The 21,308-nt window shown below is 43.1% G+C and overlaps 1 protein-coding gene across 2 annotated transcripts; it reads right to left on the reverse strand.

Annotated features, from left to right (window-relative positions):
• Positions 1-2,336: 2,336 nt before the first annotated feature.
• On the reverse strand, positions 2,337-15,071 carry egln2 (egl-9 family hypoxia-inducible factor 2). 2 transcript variants are annotated; one of them, XM_028419702.1, is made up of 6 exons: positions 14,738-15,071; positions 12,753-14,225; positions 5,089-5,208; positions 4,758-4,894; positions 4,063-4,130; positions 2,337-3,947 (listed from the first exon to the last, which is right to left on the reverse strand). In XM_028419702.1, the coding sequence occupies exons 2-6, from the start codon at positions 13,995-13,997 to the stop codon at positions 3,895-3,897; spliced, it is 1,623 nt and encodes a 540-aa protein (XP_028275503.1). In that variant the 5' UTR covers positions 13,998-14,225; positions 14,738-15,071; the 3' UTR covers positions 2,337-3,894. The 2 variants fall into 2 exon arrangements, with proteins under 2 accessions (XP_028275503.1, XP_028275504.1); XM_028419703.1 differs by lacking the exon at positions 14,738-15,071 and adding an exon at positions 14,557-14,708.
• Between the last annotated feature and the right edge of the window lie 6,237 nt (positions 15,072-21,308).

Raw genomic sequence — 21,308 nt, forward strand, 5'->3', positions numbered from 1 at the left:
TAATGTTTTCCTATCTTGCTGTGGAGTCCTTAAATAAAGATCTGGAGGCAGCTTCTCCAGTCGGAGTTTATTTTTTTAATAACGACAAACATCCAGTTACTATGGCAACAACCAACGCTCCTAATGTAGAGAAGGTTGAAGCAAGGCGTCTGGACTTGTAGAGTTTTCTAGAAGACGTTTCGCTGCTCATCCAAGCAGCTTCATCAGTTCTAACTGTTTGGTGCAAACAGTTAGAACTGATGAAGCTGTTCTGTTTGGTGGGGAAACATGTTTCCCCACCAAACAGTTAGAACAGCTTCTGGACTTGTAGAAAACTCTACAAGTCCAGACGCCTTGCTTCAACCTTCTCTACGTATGATGACCTGGATGACTGAGAATCTTCATCAACAACGCTCCTAATGCATGTCGCGTACGCATGTGCGGAACTGCTGTAGCCGGAGTTGTGGCCTCGTTGCGCTTTCTTCGTACTCCAGCTAAGCTGGATCCATACTCCGCGAGACAAAGACATTTTTCCCCCGTGCAGACGTTACGCCCACAAAATGACGTCATTTTTGTCTCTGACCGCCCGCTGATCCGCACTTTTGTGCACAGGGTCCGGGCCGAACTTTGTCTTTCAAGGCTGTGCGGCAACCATGCTGTGATTGGTCGGAATTTATTGTGGGCGTGATGAAAGTGGAGAAGCGCAAGAGCCTCTCCAGGTATATAGGTAGGTGTATAAACAGCACTGATTCAACAGATACCGGTTTTGCATGATGAGCAATAAAAGAAAGAAAGAAAGGCAAGTCAGCGTGATTTGTCACCAATAACTCCAGACAGCCATTCACACATACCAGATGGTGACTGTTATTACCATTCTATATACTCCTACATACCCGGGCATAATAGGCTCGTTTAACAATGTCTGTATATCTTTGCTATTGTTACTTTTAATGTCGCATTTTCACAACTCATCGCCGGACATCTCACGCTGTTGCAGGCACCCTCTCTGTATAATGCCCTCTTGCCATGGCACAAGTCCTTGTGGTGTGTTAAAAAACTCAGTAAAGTCTTTCCTTATAGTTTAGTGGGCGGGCCGTATGAGGAGTTCTGCACACACGCGTCTCGCGGAGTATGGTACCTCAGTGCGGAAAAGACCTTTTTTTTTATCTCTTACCACCCGTGGAGCGCGTTCTCCGCTCTTTGTCTCGCGGAGTATGGAACAGCTGGTGACAGACGTTGAACCTCCGTCAGGAACGTGCTGCTCCGCATCATTTAACTGAATACCACTGCCTTGCGCCATTGTTGTTATTGTGGGCTCACATGTGCGCGCTTGCGGGTGATGGTTAGAGTACGTCGCACACAACACTGCCACAATTAAATGAGCACTGCAAAAAAATAAACTGCCGACAGCCAATACTGTTTACTGAGGTTTTCACAAATGTAAAAATAGTTATGCGATGAACAAGTTTATGTCATCAAAGTGTAAGCTTTGCAACAACCATAAATAATGTTTCTTGTGTATGTTCACGACGGTTCGCACCAGTGTTTTTTAACGCGAGAATTATCTTTGCTGAAATGAAAAATAAACATTATCCTAACATTAAGTAACTAGTCTGCTACAAACTTGGTTAGCAAGCTAGCTAGTAAGGACAGCTAGCAAAACGCAAACGATAAAACGTATGACGAAACTCGCCGTATTGTGTTGATAAAGACCGTAAAAAAAGGCAAATGTTAAGACTTACGATAATGAGGTGTGCAAACATACAAATCTAGTGGGGTGTTCATGTTTTCCCCGTGAGTTGGAAGTTCTTAGTTAACATACGAACATTTTAGCTAACATACCAGCTAAGTGTCTCGCCCGCCCTCTACTGATCATATTTATTAATGCAGTTATACCTTTATTTACAATAGGAACCTCTGTGTATCATCATTCTCCAGGCAAATGTTAACGTCCTTCATGTCCTGCTGTAGCTTTGTGTGTCAATAAGTTACCGCTTATTGATCTGCACCTCCTGATATCAGTATTGATTACCAGAAAACGCATGTTATCATTTTTATTATAAGCCATGGGGGCCAATCAAATTTCCATGTTTTTGATATTACAAAGAAATACTAATATAACACTAAAATGTGTTTATAATACACACAAACATTAGCAAGCTGTCCATGTACCACTATATTTATATTATAGTCCCATTAAACACCTGTATAAACACACGATTGGAGTTATTGGGGAAACTGTTACTCTAATTATGCAATCTGTTGACTAACTGGCCACATTTAGCATCGTTTATGGTTATTTGTACTTTGATCTCATTGAAATTCTAGCTTTTCTTCAAGTAAATGAATTACAAACCTTTCTGTGTACAAAAACAGACAACCTTTAATTAAATAGGCAAACAATTGTTCATTTTGTTCTCATTGTTTTAGTTCTATTGCATTTGAATGATCATATTATCCACAGCATAAAGGCATTAATCTACTTTTTTTAGTTTTATATTTATATATTTTTCTATCATTCACACATGGCGTTTTAAACAATAAAGTGCTTTTTCAAAAAAAAAACTTCTCTTTAACCAGTCTAACATAAACTGGGACAATAGCCTTCTCAAAGACAGTGGAATTTGTCACATACATGTGCATGTACACACAAATACTCAATTCCACACAGAAGCAGGCAAAAGTTCCACCCTGCACTTCACAGACAGTGTTGCTCAACTCTGTGCTTTATACTTTAAACGGTCTTACAGGCTGACTGAGGTTATCATTCTGTTTTTTTAGTACAAGTTGTTTTTTTAATAAAAAATCAGCTGCTGTTATTCATTTGTTTTGATTGTGTGTCTCATTTGGGCAGCTTTGTTCAACAGCATCTGCACTGGTGATACACAATGTTAAGAACAGGTAAGAGTTGAGCTGCACATGTACGCGCGCGCGCGCGCGCGCGCACACACACACACACACACACACACACACACACACACACACACTTCTTTGAACCCTGTTTTGACCCCATGTCGCTGAACAGCTTGCCTCTTGTCTCAGGTGTTCGGTCTCATACACCGGGCATGGTGGGAATCTTTGTGCACTTCAAGTTTAGTCTTGAAAATCATAGTGTAACCAGTTAAAAATTGAAATGTTCATGCTGGATTGAGTGTTGCATTTCGAGGATGTTGCAGAATACTTTTTATTTTTTTTACTCTGTGCCAGATAAAGTCCTGAAAAACTGTGTGAGCTCTATGTGAGTGTGCTATACCAGTAAACCTACAGTGCGCTGATTAGAACTTTGCGAGTACGGCACTGTAATGTTCTAGAGGCTTGAGCCAGGACTGACCAAACTATGAGTGCCCCAGGGCATCTTTCCACTGCACCGTAGACCGATGCCTCATCTTCACACTGACCCACATCACAAGACAAAAGAGGACCACACCACAGACAAATTTCAGGGCTTTGCTTTCTGCTGGCTTGTGCACTTTTTCCCCCCATTGTCTATGCACTGATCCATCATGTAGGCTCCTAGTGTTTGAAGTGAAATTACACTTAGAGCAGAGTAAAACATAGATCTCAAGACATCACAACATCACCGATAACCGAGCAGGCAAAACTGCAACAAAATAACATTACAAGGAGTTTTTTCAGTTTGCTGTCTTCACAGTTGACTCAGCGAGATGCTCAAAGTCCTCTTCCGATATCACCTTTGCCATACAATCCAGTTAGCCGTGCTCTGTATCTTCAGCCCAGTCATGTGGGAGGAAAGCATAACATCACAGCCCGAGACAGCTGACGCTGAGAGAAAGCTGTGGCCCTGCAGCGGTGACTGACAGTTTCACGGTGTCTCCTTTTATGACCACAATGTCCATTAGCAGTTCGGGAAGGCACATAATCTGCTGTGAGTGCTCTCCAGTCTTTAGATGACATCTATGTCCTGCTGTTTTGAGTGACAGGCACTTGAACACCTTTTTGTCCGGTTGCTATAGATACCAGTAACAAAAAAAAACAAAAAAAAACAGAATATTAGTCACATGCAATGTTAAATTACACAAAATATAGAAAGTAAAATATAAAAATGTAAAATATAAAACTCACCCAGCTTGTATTTCTCTTTAGCCTCTGCTCGCTCTTTGGCATCAAAATACCAGACTGTGATGGCATAGCTGCAAGACAAAAAACCAAATGAGACCAACATCATTTTTTGCATTATATCATTCTCAGTTTTATGTAATTTACACACAGCACATGAAGCACGTATACAGCCTGTTTTTTCAATAATGGTCCCGATCAAGCAAAATTGAGAAAAATTCAGCACTAAAATGTTGCCAAATACAAAAACAAAACTTTTCCAAAACATGTTCAGGACACAGAAAAAACAGACCAGAAAAATATAGATTTTTTTTGATTAACAAAAATGACCATCCTAGTTAGCAGCATATCCCCGAAAGCAGAGGGTTAATGTCTACAGTTTCTCATCCCTCCTGTGGGGCTCTGTTGTTTATTCCTGTCTCTCATGTCTGTGCCTCTCCAGCACGAGTCCTGCAATCGAACCTTCCTCCCCTCTCCCTCCCACCAACCTCCTCAGGAAACACATACTTCCTGCCTCTGGCCCCACCTCGCCCCCCAGCAGCCAGATGTAGAGGAGAGGAGATTAGAGGATGAGGAGATTAGAGGGTGAGGAGGAGAGGAGAGGAGAAAGCAGGAGCAAGGGGAGGCGAGTACTGAAACTGTAGACGGCTTGATGCACACTTGCATGCATGTATCGTACAGAGAGTACATGAATTACTAACCGAGTGGAGTAGGCTGGCTTGACTTCATGTGGGTTCCTGCGGTCAGACCAGAAGATAAGCAGCCGGTCAAACAGGGGTTCGATGTTGGCTACCACATTCTTGCCTTCGGGGTAGATCTGCAGCAACCCACCTTGTTTCTACAAAAAAAAGCACTTATTTGCATTGTCCATATTGCCAAAGCGCTAGCAATTTGTGGCTGTGTATTTTTTTTCTCACATTGACATAGATGGCCTGAGGGTATAAATGTTTTAATTTGAATTTAATTAAAATCTCTTTACACCATTTTATCCACATACAAAATAATTTATTTCTAAATTAAATGGATACATACCTTGACATCCCAGTTCTTGTTAAGGTAGTAGATACATGTGATGCAGCGTCCATCACCAGTAGGGTTGTCAACATGGCGGACGTACCCTGCCCCGTTGCCTGGGTAACAGGCAACCATAGCCTAAAAACAGAAAAGACTGGATCATTAGTGTGTGTCCGCGTCAACTCAACAGAACATAATGAAGGACAGCAGATTCATAGCCATTGGTGCCATGTAGTAGCAAACTGACCCCCAAAAAAAGTGGTGTGCATGTCGACATGTGCGCAGAGCCTTACATTCAGTATGGTTTTTACAGGTGGAGTAATTATAAAAATAATACACTAACATCCCATAATGTCATTTGTGAGCTTAACAGTGGAGCTGAGAAACATGTCAGAGTCCAGCTGCTGTTCCCAGCACTAAAGAAATGATCTGCAGATACAGTATCCATTTTCAAACAATGGTCTCACGCTGGTATTTCCCTTGCTTGACGTCTTGAGTGTTGAAGGCTGTGAAGCAGGAGAGCGCCGCTTTCACTAGGGAGTTTAACGGGAACTTGCGTGAAAGCAGTCAATGCACATTCCACACCACCGGGGCCACTACAAGAAGCATGTGACTGTGACTGTAAGCTAAAAAACAGAGCAGCACCAGGATCAAAACGAGCTGGGAGTGGAAAGGCTGTGTCGGTACGACGTATCAGTCTGATCCACAGGAAAATGCTGGTGTTCACCCTGGAGTAAACGGCTCCAAACTTTCAGTCTCTGCCTCTTCAGGTTAGAAAGAAACATCTACAGCTGATTTGCAGCTTTTTGCTGGCAGGGAGAGACTCTGGGTGACGATAAAGCTGGCAGCGTGTAAAGTAATAACTTCTCTATTATCTCTCCAAGCTGACAACAAAAGGAGATACTGCCATTGTGTTGACTTATATTGTTCTGCATGGGAAGCACAGTCAGTGCATCACTTCAGCTCAGCTCCGATCACTCATGACTAACAGGTTCTGCGCTGCTGCAGTATTGATTTAACTTATCTGATGCTATCATTTAAAGGCTTGGTACAACAATCTTAACCCTTAGGAAATCCAGAGAGGCCTCACATAGATTTCTAAGACAAACACATCTGTCCTGGTGTTGTTTGTGACACTCAACAGTGTCACTATGCAGAGGAAGCCTTCGGTCAGAGCGCACACCGCCTTCCTCGTTCACAGCCAAGCCGGTCTGGTCGTTTTGCGAGTGACTCTGTTCAGCCACCATTGTCAGCTCTCATTACTGGCCAGCGCTCGCAGTCAGAGCTCATTAACCTTTTGGACTTTTTTCCTCCACACTTCAACTGCCAAGCAGACTCTGTGCGTCACATGCTGAACGTAGATCATGGAAAAACAAATATGTGCGTATGGATCAAGATCATTAAGTGCTGCAAAAGTTCATGCCATTAAAAATGTCACAGGAGGTCAACTGATAAGTAGGATTTAAGATTGACGGGGGTTTGATAAAAACACAAGCTGTAAAAACGGTTACATTAAATCTTATCAGCATGCCTTCAGTTGGTACTTGGAGCGTGGAGCTACTTTCACACATTTAGTTGTTTAAGTGCTGCCAGTTTTCCAGCACACTCATTAAAATGTCTGATGTGTGAAAATAGCAGGTAACAGTCAGGAGAGTGTTGATGATGTTCATGCCATTACTTGCTGCCTCCTTTTCTCTGCTAGTCTGTTCTCTGTGTGTTCAAATACTATGTACAGATACACACCACTGACCTGACTGCATGAACCTCAAGTTCATATATTTATGTTTTCGGCTCTATTTGTGTCCTTTGGGAAAACCGATAAAACATCTGTCTGTTTGATATGGAGCACAATAAACAAAAGATAGCATAATCAAGCAGCACAGTATGTTCGACTACTGCAGCTCTCCAGAGATGCACATACTGTCAGAGGCCAACAGTTGACTTCATGTCATCTTGTCTGTGCTCCCTTGTCATGTGACATATCGGAAGATGATGGGTTAGAAAAGCATCCTGGCCCACATGTTGCCAAATGTAGCCGGTGTTGTCGGATATCCTGTCACTTACCAGCACGCTGCTGCAGAGGTTTTTAAGTCTTCTGTTATTATTTCATGTTGGACACAATGTTGATTAGTCTTTAAAAGACAAAATATCCATCTCTAATCTTAGTTTTCAGTCATTTTTTTAAATAAATCCTCCCTGTGGACCTAGACTTAGAGACCCTGAGCATCATCACAACTTGTGGTAAAAACAGGAATATGCTTTTAGCGTACTACTGTCACTGACAAGTTCACACAGTACTTTCAGTTCCTGATTTTGTACTGAACTGACAACAGCTCGAACTGCATCCTGCGGGGGGGTTCCTACTCTTTTGTGCTGACAAGAACCTGTTCTTAGAAACAAAGCAGGAATATAAATAAATACATTAAGAATGAACGTCATGCGTCTGCACAGCCAGATGTCCTTTGTGTAATTATTTTGGGTGTGCATGCATTCAAGGAAGTGTGTGTTTTCCCAGCAAATAGCTTTTTTCAAACTGGTAACCGGTCGCAACAACTGTAATTAACCTCAATTAACATGTGATATGCCACACCAGACAACTCAGCCCATGCCTCAAGCATAAACACACTGCGCACACACAAACATACACAATGTCTATATCAAAGCTTACACAAGACAGGCATATAATTTAGTAGGAGGGTTATGTATATATTTTAAACTCACCCAGGGCACTAACAATGTGAATTTATCACACATCGGCTATAGGTCCACACTGTTTCCTCCTGCCTGTAGCTTATACACAAAACCCAGTCACCCAGCCTGACACAGCACGTCTTGATCTTATCCATCATTTCTTCCTTCCTTCATCTATCTTGAGATCTGTGCCCTCAGTATGTTCACATCATACTGGCAGCAGCCACCTGTCCACCAGGTACCAGCATTAATGCCCTAATGACAGCTTTGGGTAGATACCCATGCCTGTCAAGGTGATGGCCAGCCAGGCAGAACAGGCGGTTACGGAGAGGAACAAAAATAAACTCCAATGCTGTAAGCCTGTTCTGATAAGAGGGATGATGGTGGGAGAAGGGTGAGGGGCTAGATAAGGATGAACAAATACAGGCATTACTGCTCGTGAGAGGAAGAGCATGTGCAGTGTCTGTGGGTGTGTGTGTGGGTGTGTCAGAGATCTCAAGTCTTTGAGGGCAATCAGGTCAAGTCTCTCACGTCTTTTGTTGTGTCAAGTCAAGTCTCCAAGACTGAAATGAAGGTTCTCTCATTAGATTGACAGACACATTTATTAAATGACTCATAATTAATCAAATAAACAATCAAATATACAAATACCTGGACTTTATACTGGAGGAAGTGTCTTTTAAATAAAACATTTCATTAATTATTCACCAAATTCAAATTAAAGTTGAGTTTTTACTTGAGTTTGTGCCTATTTGAGTTTGTGAGAGAGGGTGTTGAATAAATCGAACAATCGTTCTATTTTAAAATTGCGTTTAGAAAAGAAAACACGGAATCGATTTATGGCGACGGGCGTTGATTGTGTGGCGACCCGCCATGCATTGGTCTATGTATGGGACACACTGAATAATTCCATGAAATGAACATTGATCATGAGTCACAACACCCAAGTCTAAGTCAAGCCTCAAGTCACTTTGATCATGATGTGCTATAAACAAATATTTGTGTTTCAAAGGGTAATTTAATCATTGTAAAGACAGTGTCCTGTATGCATAAAACTAGTAATGCTATATCATGTTACAAAGCAGCGTCATCCTACAACCACACGAGCAATGAGTTGATACACCAGCTACCTTTCAAACCTGCGCTACTGTTGACACAAAACAAGGTCCACCTACGTAAATGGAATCACCCAGAACCCTGAGCTTTTTTCCCCTTTTTTTGTCCAAGATGAGACAATGTAGCTGACATCATCATACTGTGGCGGTGATTCGATAATATCTTTCCATTTCACATGAAGCATTATTGTGTCATGTGTGTTCATTGTCCTTTCTTGAAAATAGGCTGAAACGGTTTGATCAAATCTGATGAAACAGATCAACATGGCTGTGACCTCAAAAAATAAACAATTACACAAAACAGTAATTTCTGCAAGCTCATAAAAAACTGTGTATTAGGCCCAAACAATTCTCAGCCTCCTTCCAGCTTCACAGTGGGACAGTCTTGCTTCCCTGTGGATTATAAACACACACCACATCTTTTCCTATGAACATTCTTAGGGAGGGCATTGTGTTGCTCAAGGACACTACAGCACAACAAACACTTGTCAGCACTGGGGCTGAGTCACTAACTGAAAAGCAGTGAAGCCATATTGCTCAATTTCCAAAGCTGATTACTTGCAGGCAGTCAAAGCATTCACACAGGATGTGAGAGAAGTCCACTATAATGTATAGTTTCTGGCAAATTGAATTTGAGAGAAGTGAAGGAGATAAATATCTGGGTGACTTAAAGTGAATTATGATGAAGTGTTTTGTCATTCGTACTGTTCTTCCTGATTTTTGTCATCATCCTTTATCCAGCTAGGTTTCCCTCTGGGGTAGTGCTTATACGCTAAATCGCTGGAAAGAGTGAGAGTCTCTCTCACATGTCTTAAACAGCTAAAAAAGCTACATTTTAAACAGTCGTCATAATTAGAGAAGGTGCCATTAAATTATATAATGTTACATGCAATTAACTATTACACTTAATATGAACATTAAACAAAAAAATGTAGGAAAAAGTGCTCTGCCCTATGAGTCAGTGCTACCATAGCCCTAACAGCACTCATTATATGAGTCACCACTGAACTTAAGCTGTGTGTGTGTGAGTGGACCAGTTTAACAATGTTTGTTAGCAGCTGTGCAATAATATGAACATTTTGTAAAAATAAAGCAGATGTCATCCATCACAGTCTGTGGTTTACAACATGCTCGGCATGTGTAGCAGCAACTCAGCTGCAGCAGACAATGCTACAAAGTACTTTAGTAATAGTTGCAGCAGTATCTTGGTCTTAGTGTGTTTTTTCCAGTGTGAAAGGAGCTTCAAGGCTCTAATGAAACCATGGTAGGTTGGCCTATAAAATGACAGATAATGGTAATTTATTAGCAAATCTTTACTGTAGAAGGTGGAGGTACAGATTATTTTGGCAGATGACTGAATGATTCACCTAGCTTTGACTGTGATGAAACAAACCTTCTAAATGAGGCATTCAGGGACACCCAAATGTCAAAATGGTGCAGCTAATCCACATGACAGCATCTGTGCCATAACAGCTGAGATGATTGAAAATAATAGGTTAATACAGTGTCAGGAAAATATCCCAATACACACAAGCTGTGTTACTGTGTGAATATGATAAATTCATTCATCACCCACAGCTAGCTACGAGCAGTGGAGCTGCATTGTGGTGTGTAGTGCATGACTTCAGGCCCCATCCTGCATGGTGGCACTGCTGAGCTTTAGGAGGGGCATCTGAGGACACGCTGCTGCAGCAGACATTTTTGTTATGCATCACTTCTACTGCATCACTAGCTCAGCGCTACCCCCCCTACTCCTTGCTCCCTATCCACCCCCTTTATTCCCTTCTACTCCCACTTCCAGCCTATCACCTCCCACTTCTACTGCCGTATCTCTTCCTATGTGTCTGTTAACACCAGACTTTCCCCACATCACCTTGAGGCTCCGTTACAATTCCTTTTCTGTTAACGCAACTGTACCTCTCACCGACTGGTGCTGACTAAACGCTGGGATCTGAAATGTTACTCAGTGCTGGTGAGGCATTATTTGGGCATTGCCAGCATCTCTCTCTCCCTCTCTCTCATTCTCTCTTCATCTCTTTCATACACAATGCGCAGCTCGACTCTGTATGGGCCTGTTACCACGGCAACGGCAGGGAAATATTTTGTCCAAGTGGCAAACAAGGGGTCCGTTAAAATGAAGGAGAAAGGGAGTGAAATAGAGGACATCGGAAGGGGAAAAGGAGGTCAGAATAAAAGGAAAGAAATGCTTCGTGCACGAAGAGCGGAGGACGAAACAGACGCAGTGACCTTCTATCTGCCTAATCACTCCCTCTATCCCTCATACACATTTCATCATTGTACCTATCAAGGCTCTGACTCCACAGAAAAGCCCAGCCAGGACATTTTGTACTCAACTTTTTTTTCAACTTACCAAGCTCAAGAACAGTTACAAAATCTTCTATTATTATGGGAAACATTAGAGAATGAATGAAAGTGAAATTATTATACAAATGTCCATACATTTTGCGTTTAGACATAGCTGCCCTCTCAAAAAAAGAAAAAAAAAACAGGCGGTTGAATCAGAGTATTATTGATTTCACAGAATGAAGACACTTCAGTCATGAAAGGAAGCTGCAGCTTCAAGTGTCAAGAGATAAAGAATGCTTTTTTATCTTTTCACAAAGTCAGACAGAAGAGAACGTTATTCAGCAGCAGGCAGAAGTTTTGAGTGTTCTGCCCTCTTGAAGCACATACTTGCAGAAGGTCTCACAGTATCATAACAGGCTCCAAATGTTAGGCACATTTCTTTACATTATTGGTTTCCTATATTTTATGTGTAGTATGACTTTACCCTGGAAGCAGCACAGACATTCGAAGGGATCAACGGCTGCTGATGTGCAGGAGGCCTGTGTGGAACGCTTAAACACTAGCCTCAAGCTTACAGAAATGATTGGACATGCAGCGAGGGACAAGGATACGTGGTGTTAACCTGACGGGGTGAACAGGGCTGAGGGCCAAATACTTTGGTAGGAGAGGACAGCATACGGCAGCTTAATATATTTTAAACATGGAATGAGAAGACGGAAAGACAGCTGATGGATTTAGAGCAATTCACACAACAGATTAACATTAGGTTAATTTCTAAATGTCTACAGTCGTTTTTTTTTAAAAACTTGAGACTAAAAAAAGAGCTGCTACAGGCAGACCCGCGGCTGCTGAAACACTCTGAATATATTGGATAACTGTCTGGACTGACATGTAATGTTTAACACAGCTGATGTGGACACCAGATCCTAAAATACACAGTGATAATAAGAGGATACAGAGTGGCTCGCAAAGGACAGGAAGAAAAGTCTGTTATGTCAAAGTGTGTTGGAGCTCTATCTTAAAGGAGACGCTGTGGTAATTGTGCATGGCATTTGAAAAATCTCAATGGAAAAGAGAGACGGAGGCATGTATCTTGGTCACGCTGAAATAAAGAGAAAACATGAACCTCGTGGTATGAGATGAGATGAGATTAAGGAAACAAAAACAAACAAACGCCAAAAAAAAAAACTCTACTACCCTGCCAGCGCTGTAATCGCGTGGGTCAATGTGATCACAGATAATGTTGGTGGAGATAAAAATGATGGCAGAGGAGATACAGAGCAGACGTTTTTTTTCTGCTGGGGCGGCGGTCAAACCCACGCACATGTCCAGGTGAGGAGGGCCCATCCTGACGTCCCACCTGGCACTTTGTAGTGAGAGTGAGAGTGTGTGTGTGTGTGTGTGTGTGTGTCTGCATGTCGGCACTACAATCTCGAAGATAAAACAAGAAGACACAACCAATCACAACTACAGAGATGTCGTCAGCCTGACACTCCTATGCTGGCTCTGTGTTGCCCCCCCCCCCCCCCCCCCTCCCACACCCTGTCCCCGCCCTTGGCCTCCACTCACCTTAGTGCGCCCGTTGATGACACAGTTCCCCAGCTGTCCATTGGCAGCGCTGTGCATGACCGCCTCGTCGACATGGGCCATCAACAGCCCAATGCTTTCGCACCCGGGCTCCCGTCCCTCAATCCAGGCGATCTGGTCACCCCGGATGCTCCGGGAGGGAATGTTCTTCTGGCTTACCAGCTGCCCGCCCCGAAACTTCCCACTGCGATTCAGGACCTCCACCTCCTCAAGGACCCTGTCACCCAGCTGGGATCCCAGGAAGTTGTCCTTCACACAAATGCCGTAGTACTTCATGCAGGGGATGATGTACTGTTGGGCGAGGCATTCAGCCGACCAGCCAGTCTCTGCAGGAGGTGGAGGTGGGGTCAGGATGGTGTTTAACCCACAGTGGGCGGTCCGGCTGGGAGCCACTAGAGGGCCTGAGGACGTCACCTTGTGTGCATTGTGCTGGTTAGAATGAGGGGTCGAAGGGGTGAGGGGAGTGATTTGCTTGCTGTGGGAACTGTTGCTGCAGACTGTGAGTGCGGCCGCTGCCGGGGCCACTCTGGAGGCCTCTGAAGATTTGTTAGCAACATTTCCATCTGACAACCTCCTCCACTTTAAGTCCGACTCTCCTGAATCAAGAACAGAGTCCGCAGAGCTTCCTAACCCAGGCGACCCTATTACAGTGCCATTTAGAGTTTCTGAACACAGGTCCCTGTTCTCCCCCCCTCTCCTCTTCAGTTGTTGTGCCTGCCTGCCTCTCAGGTCACCATTGATTCTCCTCATTACTAAAGGGCACTTCTCATGAGCAGTCCGCTCACCGTTCTCCATCAGGCAGGCTCTGCTGCTCAGGGGGTACCCAGGGCCGCCTGTTTGGCCCGCCGCCCCTTTCACTTGTGCGGGGTAACCGTTCGGCGTGTGAGCCATTACGCCTGCGTGGTTCCCCTCCACGGTGGCAGAGGGAGACACCACCCCGTTGCTGTACAGCGGCACGCCGGTTTTGCACTTCTTTGTCGGGGTTGTGATTCCAGGGGAGTCTGTCTGAGAGGCCAGATCGGCGAGTAATTCTTCGGCCGTCGGACTCCCGACCGGCGCCGCGCAAAAGCCGTTGAGCCCCATGTCCGCCCGGTACGTGTGGTGAATCTCCGCCGGTCCACAGAACAGCTGCTGGCCGCTTGTCTTTCTCTCCTGCGTGGATGCAATAGCGACGGATCCGCGGGCTGAGCTTGGGTTTAAAAGGTCCGTCTGTCCCAAACTCTCCATTTCATCTCGTCATCTGCTGGATGCGCACGTACCTCACGTCCTCGCCTCATTTTCTAGCTGAGCCGCTGCTGCTGCTTTCTCTGACGAAGAGCTCTGCCACAGCCAGCACAAGTTTCATGTCCAGGTCCTCCCAGGCCGGCTCCTGCCTCTTCCATCCCTCTTATTCAGACACATTTAGTAAATCGGCCTTTCTTGTCTTATAAACATTCGGGGGCTGTGCAGGGTTATCTGTGGGGGGTAAAATGATACACTTTAGGCCTATTAATAGCACAGAGCAGACCACCTGTCACAGTGAGCTGAAGTGAACCAATATACAATATTAATACCGTTATTTCTGAGCTGAAAACATTTTAAGTGAGTCAATAAAAACTGTGCCGATTAGCGTTATTGATATCCGCAGAGTTAAATGTACACATTTAGCTTAGTTTAAACCATAAAAACAATGAAAACACAAAGAAATAAACGGCAGCAACTCAAATTACAGATTAAAATTAAAATAAAATCAGAATACGACGATTAAAAAATAAGCTTCCACACATAAAAACACCCATTTACTTACATTTCGTCTGCTATCGATCGCTAACTTAACAGCCCCCTAAACAAGTCTCTCCATAACAACTGTGCAAAACGTTACATCAATGAATTGATTCACACATTTCTGAGTGCAAAACAAGTTACATTTGCGGCAAATAACACCCAAAAAAAATCCAAATGAAATGTGTCTGAGCGCCTCCGCTTACCTACGGCAGCCTACAGCAATGCAAATCCTCAGCGAGCGTACGTGACAGGCTGAGAGTACGCATGTTATTTCCGGGATTGTCTTGCCCGCGTTTGTGTGTGAGTATGTGTGCGTCTGTGTGCCTCCCATCCAATATTCCTGCCGGTTATAAATAATATCCAGGTGCTGACGGCAGACCGTCACATTAAATCCACCAGGAAAGGTGGGACGAGGGGGGTGAGAAGCGCCAGGCTAGGTTCTCTGGATCACCAAAAAAAGCGCGCCCCGTTGTGTCGAGGAGCGCCCCCACTTTCTGTCTGACTGCCCCTCCACTCCTCCACTCCTCCTCCTCCTCCCACTACAGCTCTCTCTCTCTCTCTCTCTCTCCACGCCAGCCTGTCATTTACATGCCTACAGACCACGTGACCAGCTGCTACTACGGCCCACCTTCAGCTGCACCCTCACAAACCGCCTCATATCCCAGCAAAGAGCACATAATCAATACATCATTCATTGCATGTGATCACACACACCAACACAGGGGTTCACTTCGGCTCCTATTGAGCAGCAGCATGAAGAAAATATTAATAAATATAGGCAAAACATTATTATTGTTGTAATTATTATTCTTCTTCTTATTATTAACAAATTATCATTATTAAAATTTGCCAGAACTTTTTGCACTGAATAGATCTCGTGGCATGATATGGCATGGTGTGTTGTGTTTATTTATTGTGTTTCATTACCTAAAAATGTTATCATGATCTGAATATTTCATGGAAATAACAGTGTCAAACAAAACAATGGCTTTTTAGGCAAATATTTAATGTTGCACTGCTCCATTATTAATGATGGAGATAAGATAACCAACATAGTGAGTGGCACTAAAACAAATATTCTGAATGTAATTCTTCTACAGACTGACTCTCTACCTCCCTACACACACATTTTTAATGCCCGGTTTGATACAGATGTAATATTTTCATTAATTTTTCATGATCCATAATATTGTGACATTGTCACATCCCCAGCTTTTACACATACACACACTTTTTAAGTTTGTTGCTGCACACATGTCAGCCGCCTTTTTCTCACTACAAGCCAGGTTATCTCACTCTGCTTACACCAGACATCCTATTGTCCAGCATGTATTTACATATAGCCAGGGGGAAGTGAGGTAATGTGCTGTCCTGAAACCAGGCCAAGGGTTAGGGCCCTTGGATTAGGGCCTCACCCTGTGGGATTAAGAGCAGAGTGTATTGACACAGCACTGGCACGCCACATCCAGTCGTCACTCAGCCTATGGAGTGCAGTGCTGGGCGGGGATCACGTTAGCATGAAGGTATGCTGTAAATGTAAACATGCATACTAACAATAGCGTGTCGATGCATGGGGACATTAGCTTTGACATAAACAATCAGCCACTATAAGAATAAACAGCATTCATGTAATGTAGACAATGTAAATGTATAGTATGACACTGTTGCTCATAAAGTTGGAATCAAATATTTTTCGCTTTAGTGAAAAAGTGTATTGATCCATCTTTTAAAAGAGGAATAAAAAGAAAACCAATTTATCCCACCTTTAGTAGCAACAGTGTACGTAGCTTGTTAATTGGGCAGACCCAAGCTGGCCATAATCTAACCATGCCATCATGACGAGAGCATTATTGATGTTCAGTTTAATGTTTAATGGACAGTTCCTTTGTGGAGAGGATGTGATGCTGATGAGGTTAAATGGTTTGATTAACTGTGTCTGACATCATGTTTGTCAAGTCATTGAACTCAGCTGAGAGAAGATCACCTCACACACTGAGATTAAAATTAAAAAATAATTATTTCTGTCGGTTTTTGTGTCTTAATCTAGATTATTATTGTTTAATGTAACAGCAGGGTATATTGCCACATGTGAAAATTAGACGTAAGATAAAGATATGAGTGATTAAAGTAGAAGGTTTTCGATTTCTATATGAAAGACAGAAGGGTGTTCGTGCTTTAGTGCCTGGCCTTGGTGTGCTGCTTTCAGCTTATTATTAGATTCATTTTCTTCATCACCAAATATTTGTTGGCAGACATCCATGCTGAAGTTCATGTTAGCACAGAGAGGCCCGGAGCCAATCCCAGATGACGATGGATCAGAGGCAGGGTACATGCTGGACAGGTCACCAGGCTATCACAGGGTTAACACGGAGCAGTCAGTGGATTAGCACCAATTTGAAGTCCTTAACTTAACCTAAGCCTATGTGGGAGGAAGCTGGAGAAGCTGTAAGGCAGCAAGGCATCTGGTTGGCTGCCTGTCACTATTAACAAAAAGGCTTCCTGATTCTTACGTTTAGAAACATTTTTTCACACAATAAAGGAAAAAAAACACCCTCAGACTGAGGTTATTTGTGGGTTGTGTGGGTGGGTGTATGACACATTCCAGCCAAAAGATCAACTGGTTTTAAGGAACTTTTTCCCCTAATCATTGCAGTGCATCAGTCAAGAGTCATGACACAATCCTTCTACTGTACAGATTAAAGGTCACCAGCCCATCTATAAGTATGTTTGGATCAAGATTGGAAGAAACAGGATGTGATAGGATGTGCGTGACTCTTTCCCTCAGTTCGCGGCTGGCCAAAGGTTAAACTGCAGTTGTGGGTAAAGAAATCAGAGGAGATAGCGTGCTTCAAAGGAATGAAGGAAATACTCAGAGCTCAGTGTTTGAGTTCATTTCCAAGTCATACAGCTTAGAAATAACACAATCACTCTGAGCTCTGCCACTGCTAAAGCAACCAGAGTGGTCAGATATGACTGTAAAAGTGACACCATTGTTTTCACAGCATGGGGAGATGAATGATGATTCATTGTTTGGCTTTGATTGTACGGGAGGAGCGAGTTCCTGCATTGTTCACGGTAGAGACTTTACATTGATACTGTACGGCACCTGCAAGCATTCCAAAAGGAAAGCTGCACCAAAATTAAAAAGGGGAAAAAACAAGTGTGGAACCCCAACAGCTTCTCATCCTGTGTCCTGTAGTGCTGGTACATGTGAGGTACAACGCAGAGTTTATGTCTGAAAATGGCACCTTCATTTGTTTGATAGTATACCAAACAGACCTGCTAACCTTTCTCACTTTATTAAAGTCAGTAAATCATTTTTCTGCTGACTGGATGACACTTGTACCTAACACTTGTTTGTCCCCGGGACTGGAAAACAGTGTACTCTGTGCCAAGGTCAGCGCTCCCAGTGCAGCTGGCTGGAATCCCCCAGACTGTGTAACGCAGACTAGTGCAGCTCTGCACGTATACACATCTCCTGCTCCTCCTCCTCCTATCTGTCTCTCTCCCTATTTCCTCCTGCTAAATCAAGCAGGGTGGATACAAAGAGTTAATGCTGATTAGACCTCTTTTGGTGTCGTCTTATAAGGCGACCACAGCTTTTCAGCACTTCTAGACTAAATTTGCTTTGATCTACACTACATATTTTAGGAAGAAAAATGATGCATGACAACAGAAATGATGAAGGTCAAGCTAGTCAGACAGTAGCATTTGATTGCCGTGGACAATTTAGAAAAAGTGAGAAGAGCACGGTTTGAAAGGCAACAAAGTTCAGTCGACAGACAGAGTGTGTGAAATGTGGCGGCCTGAGCGAAAGAGAGAGAAACAAGAGACAGACAACTGACGACTAAAAAAAGCAAGCGAGAACATTTAAATACAGACAAAAGGCATGCCATTAATCAGACCTGCACAGAAAGGAGGCCAAAGAGCCAGACAGTGGAAATAAAAGCAAAGCAAAGTGAGTGGTAGGGGAAACCAGGAAAGTGGTAGTGCAGGGGAATTTAGGGATCAACTGTGCCGTTCCTCCCTGCCTTCCTCAAAATAGCTCACAGACATGAAGAGGAGTTTCATGTCTGCAGCTAACCTGCGTTAAACAAAGCTGTGTATTGTTACAGCATTCAAGGCAAATGACCACAACTTTAACATGCATGTTAATGTAAGTTTCTGACCATTTAACTGCCATCCCAAAGTCAGTAAAACAACATATAAATGAGACTATTAAGGTGCAGAATGTGTTAAGATGTGACTAAGTACCATCACATTCAACAGCCACCTTTTAGTCATGTTTATATCTTGTTATGTTTATTTGGCAGATGTGACAGGTGAGCCTACTTTTATTATTATTATCATTATTATCACATTTTATTCTGAGATAAGGCAAAAACAGTGAGTGTGGCAGAAAATAAGGACACCACCTCACTGCAGGTATGATTGCATCTGATCTTGTATCTAATCTTGTATCTGCAACATGCAGACGCCATATTTCCTTGTATAATATGTATTATATATCCAGTGCATATAGCCTACACATTTGTAAGTGCATGTATAGATATAGTTTGCCTCAGTGTTAAAATTGTGTTTTTATTGGAAGGAGTCTGCTTCTATTCTGTATTACATATCAATTGTGCATTTAATTTATAACTCAGTGTTCCGATACATGTGCTGTATGTATACATGAAAAGTAGTGATTCTGTTTACACATAGTCCTGAAAGCTGGTCGTGCATGTGCGTGTATGTACAGTATACAAACATCAGTCTCCCATTGTGTTGCGGACAGTAGCGTGAGAGTGACCAGAGGGTCAGCTGCACTATCAACATCAAAGATTTGGCTGTCTGTAAAAGACCTCACTATCAACACACACACACACACACACACACACACACACACACACAGGAATACAAACACAAACTCCCATCTGTGCAGCCCTCTCTGCTCCTAACACTACACAATCAGGTATTAATAGGCGTGGACTTTGTGGGTCCCAGCGGGGCCAGGAAGACAAAAGACCCTCAGGAAAAGGTTGTCCGCTCATCCTCACTCAGTGAGCACACTTGGAGGCACAGATCCTCCCTCACAAACAAACACACAAACACACACACATCCCTGTGTATGCAGGTTTATACAGTATCAGTGTGACTCTGACAAATCATCAAAGCAGGTATGCCAGACTCCTGATAGTCTTCTTCAACTTCCTCCTAATATGTTTTCCTCTATTTATCACAGTCACTTACTTCATAGCCAGCATACATTTTTCTTTAAATTCATCCTTTGGAGTCAATAAACAGAGTGATTTTACTATAAAGGGTTCACGTTGGAGCAAAATGAATCTACAAAGACAGACTTAAAGAGATTATCTGTGTTAAAATTACACGGACTTAAGCTTAACTAAGAGTGGTGTCTTCTGTACACCCTGTTACATCGTTAGATTGAACCTCAAGTAATATCAAAAGGGAAGCTTAGCATACACAAAAATCAATATATCCTGTGAATGACTTTATATGAAAAATAAAATAAACTGTTATGCCACTCAATTTGTTTCTAATGCTCCTGTGACCCCAAACAACCCTAAAAAATTAATAACATTTTCAAACATGATTCTCTCCTCCAACAATTTTACCAACTAAAATAAACAAAAAAGTAAAACACAAAACAAAAAACTTAGTTTTAACAGTAAAATGTAGAGAAGGTTGAAGCAAGGCGTCTGGACTTGTAGAGTTTTCTAGAAGACGTTTCGCTGCTCATCCAAGCAGCTTCATCAGTTCTAACTGTTTGGTGGGGAAACATGGTTTATATGTGGTTACAGACCTCAGTGGGTGGGTCTGGGTAAAACTTTAAAAAACTTACAAACAATAGCACTAAATGTTTCCATACTTACCTGTGATGTTCTGGCTGACTGGGCCAGGTGTGTCTAACGACTGGCTAACGACTATGAAACTGCCGGAGGGGGACTGGTTGACAGCCCTTTGTTCTTACTGTGATTATGTGCAAACTTCCTGGGAATGGATGGAATCACTGCATTGTATGTGGTAGAAAGATGATGTCTGAGGCCACCACCTCTGTTAAGGGAAGGTTTTTCCAGCTTAACATAGATGGCTTCCTTGACTCCTCTTTCATACCACCTTTCCTCTCTGTCTAAAATGTGAACATTGTTGTCCTCAAAGGAGTGTCCTTTGTCTTTGAGGTGGAGGTGAACAGCTGAGTCTTGTCCTGAGGAGGTGGCTCTCCTGTGCTGAGCCATTCTTCTGTGGAGTGGTTGTTTAGTTTCTCCAATGTACAGATCAGAACATTCCTCACTGCACTGGACTGCATATATCACATTACTGTGTTTCTCCCTGGGAATCTTATCCTTCGGGTGAACCAGTCTCTGTCTCAGTGTTGTCATAGGTTTGAAATGGACCGGGATGTCATGGTTGTTGAAGATCCTGCGGAGTTTCTCTGATACTCCTGACACATATGGAATGGAGATGTTCTTTCTCCGCCTGGTGTTGTCCTTCTTCTTGTTGTTGGGGGGTCTTGTTTTTGTGGCTTTGATGAGTGCCCACTTCGGGTAGCCACATGTTTGCAGGGCCTTCCTGATGTGGTGTTGCTCCTTCTTCTTCCCCTCTGAGCTGGTGGGTACAGTTTGTGCTCTGTGCTGCAAGGTCCTGATGACTCCCAGTTTGTGTTCCAGTGGGTGGTGTGAATCAAACAACAGATACTGGTCCGTGTGTGTGGGTTTCCTGTACACTTCCACATTGAGGCTCCTGTCCCCTTTCAATGTGTACTGTGCAGTC

Source organism: Parambassis ranga, chromosome 13, assembly GCF_900634625.1.
Source record: "Parambassis ranga chromosome 13, fParRan2.1, whole genome shotgun sequence".
Classification (NCBI taxonomy): Eukaryota; Metazoa; Chordata; class Actinopteri; family Ambassidae; genus Parambassis; species Parambassis ranga.

What these genes read in the sequence shown, in the direction of transcription:
- egln2 (XM_028419702.1), bottom strand. Translation starts at nt 13,997, where the DNA reads ATGGAGAGTTTGGGACAGACGGACCTTTTAAACCCAAGCTCAGCCCGC. An exon ending in TCATCAACGGGCGCACTAAG is followed by an intron (nt 5,209 to 12,752) that starts GTGAGTGGAGGC and finishes TTCTGTTTTTAG; the next exon opens with GCTATGGTTGCCTGTTACCC. An exon ending in AAGCCAGCCTACTCCACTCG is followed by an intron (nt 4,131 to 4,757) that starts GTTAGTAATTCA and finishes TTTGTCTTGCAG; the next exon opens with CTATGCCATCACAGTCTGGT.